Below are 9,541 nucleotides of genomic sequence, written 5' to 3'. Positions count from 1 at the left end.
AAATCAGAGACCAAGTGAGATATATTGATACGTTCGCCTCCTGCGAGTGTACTCTATCTTTTTTATCAGAGAACTGATTGTAATTAGAATCTTGTGGATTTTTTACTATTAGGATTTATTTCTGTAAAACGACAAACAAATCCACTGACAGGACTGTCCACCTTAACTTATAGCTCCCAAAGAGTTTGTCAAATGAATGTTATTATTAATAATTAATATGCAAAGGATTTGGGAAATCACTATGAATTATGAGTAAAGCTGGCAGTTGTTTCTCACTCCCTCGGGGCTCAGTCTGTATATATTCGCAACATTCGCCCCCATTGCTGAACATCTTAAGAAGATTCTGTGGTCTGTCGTGAAATCTCTGCATCCTGTTTTGAGGGTTTAATGGAGTGCCAGAAAATCTGAGAGGAGGAGAGGGGAGCTTTGGGTACAACAAACATTCTGTACACTGGGATGTATAATCTTGGAGTGAGACTGTTTTCATTTTATTCAGAGCATGCTCAAAAAGAGCCAGTCAATCACAGTAATCAGTTTGCTCACAAAATACACAGGCAATACATTTTGTAGTAAATCCTGTGAAGTGCTTTGAGGCATCCTCCTGATGTGAACAGCGCTAAATCAGATGCAAGGATTATTATTAAATAATCTGCTTTTCTGATCAATCTAGGGTTGATGGCAGTTTAGTTTATGAGTGGGCTTTCTGGAAATCTCTAAAATGGATAACAGAGTTCTGCAGTTTTAAAATATAAGTTTGCTTTTTTTTTGCACTGGTTTTATGATGCCAAGTCATTACTAATATTAAAGTTGTTAAATTAGTGAATTTTAATCATCGGAAATGCAACTCTCAGAGCTCAAGCCATTGGCCCATGATCCCAACACCCAACCCCATCTGGTTTTGAACAGGGCAAAAGTTGACTGTCTTAATCCAGCTCAAGACACCTCGTTCCTGAGATACTGTGCTAGTTGAGCATGCTAAAATAGGGCTATTTTCAGAACAACCCCCTAGCATTCTATGTAATCTCATAACCTATTTTCAAATGTTCAAAACCTCCTTTGACTTCTGTTTTTAAAATTACTTAGGACACTTTATAATCTTTGAAGGACTATGGCGATTTTCCAAAATCATTCCACCATTTATTACAAAATTATCATTCATTAGATTTGCGGGGTTTTGGTGTCGACTGCAGTGGTTTTGGACCAAGGACTGGTGGGTACATCCCATGATGAGATCTGGAAAGAGAAGCCAATTAGACAATCTACAATGTGTTATTTTAACCAAAATAGTATTATGGTCATTCTAAAGACAGTGAGATGAAAATATCTACAAAAAAAGGCTTGTCCTCATATCCCTATCATTCCATTTATTGATAATTCACACTTCACAATTGGTGCAATTGTATCCTTACTATAGTCCTTAAAGGGTTAATGTGAAGGAGGGAGTGAAGGAGTCCAAAGAGTTTGCACTAAAAATCTTCAGAACCATCTTCTGTTGCAAAGACTTCACAATGCCCTGACACAATGTGGAAGTTATAATAAAAGTTCAGTCTTCTGTTTTCTTGTACATAACAAAATTCTTCTGTTTGTTCATTTAAGTAACCTACAAATGCTTGGAGTTTTAAGTTACCCTGTATTTGAAAAAAAATGACATTTTGAATTCTGTAAGCAGAATAGTTTAATAATAGTAGAGGTCTTTTTAATGCACATTGAATATTTCTGAATGTTTACTGTAAATGACAATCTATGTTTATGTTTCTTTATTGCAGATGGAGTTAAAAAAACAATAAAATGTATGATAAATAATTCTAACAATTCCCCCTTTGTGTGTGTTTCAATGAGAATATCAATAAGAGCATAAGAAAGATTATTTAGCCCATCAAACTATTCCTATCGCAGACCATCAACAATTTCCCCAAATATGGATTTTATTATTTCAAAGTTTTGGAAAGTTCTTTTAGATCAAAGCTGATTGAGCACAACTTCACGATAGCTACTGAGCCTTAACAACAAAGACAACAACTTGCATTTAGATAGCGCCCCTCATGAAGGGTAGCGTTCCAGAGCACTTGACATTGACGGAGCACTATGCAGAGCCGGGGGGAAGTGACCGTAGACACGATTGAAGAGCAAGGTCCTCTTCAACTTGAAGATGGGGAAGGAGGGGCAAGGCAGAAGGATAGAGGAAGAGCATTACAGAGTTTCATTGTTGAAGGAGCTGTCCTTCGGATGATACATTAAAACATGACCCAGTTGGCCTGTTCAAGTGGACATTAAAGAACCTATTTGCTGAATATTTGTGAAGTGCTTTGGTTCATTCTCCTGGCTTGAAAGGCACCATACCAAATGTAAGGATTATTATTATTATTCCTTGCAATGTTTGTTTCTGGCTATTAATGTTTGGGTAAGGTCAATAACTGATCAATGAGGCAAGAAGGAGCATCATTGGACAGTGGAACTATCAATAAAATGAATAAAACAATTGCACCTCAATATTAGCGCTGCTGGATTTGGTTACCCTGATAAAATAATTATAATAATCCTTGCATTTGATATAGCATCTTTTCAGATCGTCAACATGTTCCACAAACAATACAAAGTTAAAGCAAAGTTAAACAATCCAATCTGGCGTTAGTTAATTTCGGATTAAAACTTTCAGACAACACTGATGTATTCTGATGAAGAAAATAAAGAAATAAAATGGCAGGCAATAAACACAGGAGGCCATATTTTGAGAAGAAACTTTATTAAATTCAGAAAAAGAAAAGGGTATTTCAGAGATAGTAAAACTACAATATTCACTCTGCATATCTGTGCTGTGTCAGCATCACCAGAAGCATGAAATGTTGTTCTAAAGTCTGAAGAAATGGTCACAATTGTAGTATTAAAATCAATGAATTAAACATTTCTGAATAACATAAATTACATCAGGGGGAAAGATCAAAATGATTCAATGAGGATATGAAATGTCATCAAGAAAACTGGTCACAGAACAATGTTACAACTGACAACATGATCATTGATCAACCTCCCTGAAGGTGGTTCAGAATTCAGCAAAAAAAATTAATATCAACATAAAACACAAAAAGATTATCTTAAAATTTCAGATCATGCAGAAATCCTAAATTTGCTATTAATTTGAAAGCTAATTAATTTTAAGAGCTATGGTTAAACTGTCTTCAAAATTAAGAACTGCCCACAACTCTTACATTTTAAGACAAGGTGGTCTGTCTCATAGGCCAAGTCTAACTGGAAATTTGCAACATCATGTGGTTTTACTTCTGCAATCTCATGAAAGGTCAGTGACATTCGAAAGTATTCAGAATTAGGGGTGAACTATTCATGAACACTAAGGTGGCATTAAGCTTGAAGAGTTCAAACAGGAACACGCACTTTTAAAATACTGACCAAGATATTTGGAAAAGATCTAAAAAGGTAGAGAAAAGGCAAGAGAATGGGGCAAAATAATAATAATGATTCTTACGTTTGATATAGTGCATCATCGAGAACCCTCAAAGCTTCACAGGATTTATTGTAGTGGTGCGACTTTGTGTATTTTGTGAGTGAAATTGGACATAGGCTTGACTGGCCAAATGGCCTTCTCTGCCTTACAATTCTATAATCTGACTTTATTAAAAACGTTAACAGCTAATAGAACTATTAGCCTGGGGTTTAAGTTTGATAATCTAGTTTCATTCTTCAACTTTCCAGCTGCAGAAAAAATTAACTAGGATATTTCCAGAAATGAGAGGTTTAACTTATGAAGAAAAATTTGAGATACTTGGGCTGTTGAGAATGTTGAGTGGAGATCTAATAAGAGACTTTTAAAATGATGAGGGATTTTTGTAATATGTAAACAATGAGAAGTTATTTCCACTGGTCACTGAATACAGAGAAAGAATGCGGTCACCATTGAGGTCCAGATAACTGTCCTTCCTGTGTGTGGCAGTAGCTGCTCGTGAAAGGATGCAGTTTGAAACTAAATAAATCCTAACTTTAAAAGCACCAGTTATGGGCATCTTGATAAATACTGAATAGTTATTTTTAAACATTGAGTCTCTCTGCAATAGTGAAACAAGAGCCATTTTTTTCCATGTGATTTATAAGTTTCCTGTTAGGCATCTGTTCCAAACAAGAGACTATACCAGGTGCTTTCACTTCTCCTCGTGAATAAAGGCAGAAGAAGTAAAATCACAATCTGGTGTTGGCTTCTGAGGAATTATCTTCGATGTAGCGTTCAGTTTTCCTGGGTTATAATCATTTCTTCTCAAATCTACAACCAAATAACACAGATTAGAGGCAGAGTAGAACATACCCAACAGGATAACACAATGAGATCTAACATTCGATATTCGCAAAAAGGAATTGTAAAAAAGTATAACCAACAAGTGTTCAGGTATATGTTAGGTTGATCCTCTGAAAGACTGCTTGGATTGTGTTATTAACCTATCTGACTGGTGCAAGGAGTCTCCTTTGGCTATTGTCAGGCATCTTGTTTGGCCGCTGTCAACTCAACAGTAATCAGCACATAGATGGGCACAGGATCAGAGACACAAATTGGAATCAAACAATACCATTTGGATTCCTTGATGGACCAGTTGTTAAGCTCACTGCCCAGTGTCAAATGAGCTGGACTGACCAGGAAGTTCCTATATTTGATGCTTAGCCTGCACTGAATTAGCTAATCTTGGACCACAGCATCAGTAAGGCTGCTGTACACTTGTCTCGGTTCCATTGGGCTGGGTTGGAGAAGGAAACCAAGGATTCAACCTGACTGGCATGAATGGATACTAAGTAAGCAAGCTCAGCTGGGATGTACCTCCTTCTCCCCCAGTCGAGTACCCTGCTGACTCTTATTGGCAAGCTTCACACGTGAACTTGACCACTTTAGTGAGGTACAGAAGTATAACTGTTGCAGATGAAACTGTTCCCCAGTATGTCTCATATGTTCAGCACTTTCAGAAGAGCTGAACCGAAGGGGAATGTATAAACACAGAATGCTGACATTTAGCTGCTGAGTGGAAACAAGGAGCACATAGAGCACCACATGGAAGACAAAACATGTCACCCCAATCCCCAAATTATTTCACCAATGCATTTTCCAAATAATTTAGTTTCCATATCATTTGGATGTGGCTATCTGGGCTACCTGGACTTTTAATAGGGAATATGCGAAACACCAGTTTATACTGCAGACTGACTGGCATAAACGAAAATAAACAATTACAGCTTAAGCAAGAATATATGCTGATGGCCTATTCCAATACCCAGTTTAAATGAAAGTGCTGATTTTGGGCTCACCTGGTAGTTTGAGCTTTCGGCAGCAGGAGTTACAATGATGTTTTATGGTGAAGTTTCTCATCGCATCCTCTCCAAGATTAGCCGGTCCGAAAACCATTCCCCTGGAGCTAAATGTCATGTAAATTAAAACAAAGGGGAAATAAAGTTACAATTTAAAAACCCAATTCATGGACGAGGAAAACCCCCCAGAAAGATATGGGCAAACACTGTGAGGTGTCATGTGGCAATTATCACTGATAGGCTGACCTGCCAATACACCCCCATAGGCCAGGAATGTGGCTAGTGCATTGCCTACACTGACCTTCTCTGGAGATAGGAGGAGGTCCCAGACACAAGCAACATGCAAACAACACACATGCTCAGTTGATTTCTCAGCCTGGCTCAGTGGGTAGCACTTTCACCTCAGAGTAAGAAGATTGTTGGTTCAAGAACCACAGCAGGTCTTTGAATGCTCACAGTTAGGCTGACACTCCAATACAGTGGAGTGCTGCATCACTGGAAGTGCCTTTATTCGGATAAGACGGTAAACCGAGGTCCCTTCTGCCTGATCATGCTAAGGATCCCATAGAACCATTCAATAAGGGAAAGGAGCCTCTTCCAGTGTCCTGACCAATAAACCCACTGAGATAAAATTGGTCATTCCCTTCAAGGTTGTTTGCAGGCTAGTGCTGTGCATAAACATTGGCTGCCAATTTCGCCTAGAAAATATGCTGTCAATATATTTTTCAGTAAATCCTGTGATGTGCTTTGTAATGTCCTCCTGACATATCAATGCAGTGCACCCCCAAAACCACATTGACATGTCAGTCTAGAATATGTGAACTGTAGCACAATGGCACAGCATAGACACTATGGGCTGAATGACCCACTACTAGACTGGACATGTTTGTGTTCATGTAAATACGGCATCAGAGTTCAATCTGTGCTCTTTATTCACACTTGAGCTGAGAGCAGATTGTCAGGCTCACTCACACCAGTGCCAAAACCAAAGTCTTGGGACCACTCACGTTTTCTCTTCCCCTTTGATCACCGATGGATCTGTGAGAGTTTCTCCAACACCTAAGACAGGGAAACAAAACAATACAGCATATTTGTTTCATATTCATAGTTGAAAAAGCATAACATAGAAGGTGGGAAATTAGACATTTTTAACCATAATTCTGATAAATTACAAAGGAAAATTCCCACATCCAATTGCATTGAAACCTCTGTTTCAAGTCATTTTTACAGAGGATAAAGGATGCAGGAAAGTGGCAGACAGCATAGTCCATTTGTAGCATTATTCAAACACGATTCTCTAATAAGAAATATGAGTCACAAATGAAAACTTCTTCCAGTGACCAGAATTACAGTAAACCCTGTCTTAATGCACACCCATATAGTGCTAGTCTTCTTGGAGCTACTGAGATCATTTGATAGAGATAAACCATATTATTGGAAAACTTGTGACAGTCCTATAGATCAGACCGCACCTTCAGTACCCCATGGGTTCCACCATACACACGTTATAAATGGATCTTGAACTACACCGCCGCCAACAACAGCAGCATTTATATAGCAAGTTTCGCATTGGGTAGTGTCTCAGAGCGCTTAACAGTGGCGAAGTCTGATACCGAGCCCGGGGGAGGTGACCATAGGCACGGTTGTGGAGGAAAGTCTTAAGGCATGATCTGAAAATGGGGAAGGAAGGAGACTGTGGGAGAGAGTTCCTGAGTTTCGGAGTGTAGTGGCACCGTGTTTTAAGAAGGTCTGACTGAATTAGCACAAATGGGAATGGTTAATAAATAATAAATACTGCAGTCTATCTTCCACTCATCAACACAACACATTTGGCACAACTAAACCAACATTCCTGCCTTACTGTGGAGTGCTGAGGTACCAAGAGGATGTAAAACAGCAAGATAGTGCACTCTGTGAGCATCACACAAAGAGCAAAAGGTGGCAAATCACAGGTGGTCACTTGCGGAGGATGCTGATACCAACCTTGCAAGTCCAGGATGAGCAATTCCCCTCTTGTGTACTCATACGTCCAGTGGGAGAAAGCCAGCAGGGTCTCCTCCAGCCGGCTGCTTGGGATTATTTCATCCCCGTTGCTGCTGTTGTACTTTCTGAATTCACCGCCCAGGTACTTCTCCATCGTCAGCCACTGAGAGACTGAATGGCAATACACCAGGAACACTTCGAGAAACCTCGGAAAAGGAAGGACTGTATATTTCATGGCTGTTTGTGAGACATTGCTGCACGCAAATTATTTGCTACTTTCTCCTGCAAATATAGTCACACCACTTCACAGCATTTTGAGCCGTCCTCCATGTGTGAAGTGGAAGGAGCTGTACCTAATGCAAGGAATATTATTATTCAGCTAAAAAACACACCCTATTTCCTATATCGATCAGCATTTTATGCTGCTTATATGAAGTGATTAGTTTCTGTGCTTCAATCTTCAAACCACAGATTGAGGTGTAACAGCATATTTCAGGCCATTCCACAACAAATCCCTGAAACAGCACAACAGAAGGAAGCCTTAACACCAGGAGCCAAGATGTAAAAGATGTTTCTATTTCTATCGACATGCTACATATTACCATCGTTCATGACTGTGATAGCAGAGAGTGTTGAGATGGGTGAGACTCCCCAGAATTAGTCCCCATTAACTGTGTGATTCACTTACATTCACCTACAAAATACACAGCACTGAGACATCCTCCTGATGTGAAAGGTGCTATATCAAATGCAGGGATTATTATTATCCACTCGTGCACGTTTGAGATGATAAATCTATAAACTAGGGCTAACCAAATTCATTCTAATTTCACATTATAGAAACTACAACAAGGAAGAACGCTATTCAATCTTTTGAGTCTAGCCCACTAATCCTCTAGGTAAACACATTACTCACTTCAAGGATGTTTGTGGGATCTTGTGTAGAAATTACTTACCTACAAACTACCTGTGAAGTACTTTGAGATCTTTTGATATTTTTGATATTAAACCCAAGGATTGTTCCAATGAGCCACAGTGCAAGCTCGAGGAACAGCACCTCATATATCTGCTAGGGACCTTACATCCCTCTGGCCTTGATATTGATATCAACAATTTCAGACCATAACAGCTCACCTTCCCCTTCCCCCTCTTCTGTGATCATTAACACATCATCTGGTTCCCAGACACACCTTTTCTCTCTCTCTCTGGTCTGACTATTTTGTTGCAAATTTCATGCCCCCCAACCTTTGTTTTGCATTATTAACGCCTCTATTCCCCTGCTTTGTTGCAATCCCCCCTTTGTTTTGCATCAATAACACCTCTTTAAACCATCATCCCCTGTCCTCTACTTCATTTTCTTCTTCGTCTTCCTTGCCCTGCCTCCCTCCTCTCTGTTAGTCCTTAAAAGCCTCTCCCTTCCAACATACCCCAGTTCAGATGAAAGGTCGTGGACCCAAAACGTTGACTCACTTTCCTTTCTCTCTGCCTGATCTGATGAGTGTTCCCAGCGACTTCTGCTTTTGTTCAAAGGATTATTATTTATTATCAATTATTACTAATGTTATTAATATAACTCTTTCAGTATCAGTCCTGAGCCCCTTTGTTACTGAGTTAACATCTACCATGAAAAATCGATTTATTATTGACAAGACATTTCCTTAAGCTCACTCATTGCATTAATCACAACATATGATGGTTCTACACAAAGATCAAGTCTGCAGCAATGCCTTACCTTGGAGTGTGAGCCACAGAGTGGGGCTTCAGCCGATTAAAAGTGTAAATGAGCTTCTGGGCAGCCCTTTGCTGCTGAATTTCCTAAAGGGAAGAAGATAGCAAGACTGATAAATATCTCCAGGAAAAAGAGACAAAGATCAAAATCAGCTTTACAGACATTCTGTGCAGCTTTTGTCTTTTGAATTGTTACGGTTGAGAATCTGGTACCTGGATTAACTAATAGGGATTCCAACAACAACTTGCACTTATATAGCGCCATCCACATTGGGTAGCATCCCAGAATGCTTAACAGTGGCGGAGCCTGACTCCAAGCCGGGGGGAGGTGGCCGTAAGCATGGTTGAAGAGAAAAGGTTTCAGGCGGGACCTGAAAGAGGGGAGAGTGGGGGCTAACTGGAGGGATTGAGGGAGAATGTTCCAGAGTTTAGGGGCGTAGTGGCTGAAAGCACGACCTCCGATGTTAGGGTGGAGGATGCGAGGGACGAGCAGGAGGCTGGTGTCAGTCAAGCGGAGGAGCCGGGTAGTATA

At 39.7% G+C, this 9,541-nt stretch overlaps 1 protein-coding gene across 1 annotated transcript in view; it reads right to left on the bottom strand.

The window, feature by feature from the left end:
• Positions 1 to 4,127: 4,127 nt before the first annotated feature.
• trpm6 (transient receptor potential cation channel, subfamily M, member 6) overlaps positions 4,128 to 9,541 on the bottom strand; it is a 63,174-nt gene continuing 57,760 nt past the window's right edge. Inside the window, 6 exon segments of the mRNA XM_007899373.2 lie at positions 4,128 to 4,229; positions 4,232 to 4,270; positions 5,299 to 5,405; positions 6,306 to 6,357; positions 7,282 to 7,487; positions 9,014 to 9,096. Of these exon segments, the coding sequence (XP_007897564.2) occupies positions 4,189 to 4,229; positions 4,232 to 4,270; positions 5,299 to 5,405; positions 6,306 to 6,357; positions 7,282 to 7,487; positions 9,014 to 9,096 (528 nt within the window). The 3' untranslated portion in view covers positions 4,128 to 4,188.

This window comes from Callorhinchus milii, unplaced genomic scaffold (genome assembly GCF_018977255.1).
Source record: "Callorhinchus milii isolate IMCB2004 unplaced genomic scaffold, IMCB_Cmil_1.0 Scaffold1, whole genome shotgun sequence".
Classification (NCBI taxonomy): domain Eukaryota; kingdom Metazoa; phylum Chordata; class Chondrichthyes; order Chimaeriformes; family Callorhinchidae; genus Callorhinchus; species Callorhinchus milii.
The sequence above is the reverse complement of the archived record's forward strand: the minus strand, read 5'-3'. Positions and strand labels throughout refer to the sequence as shown.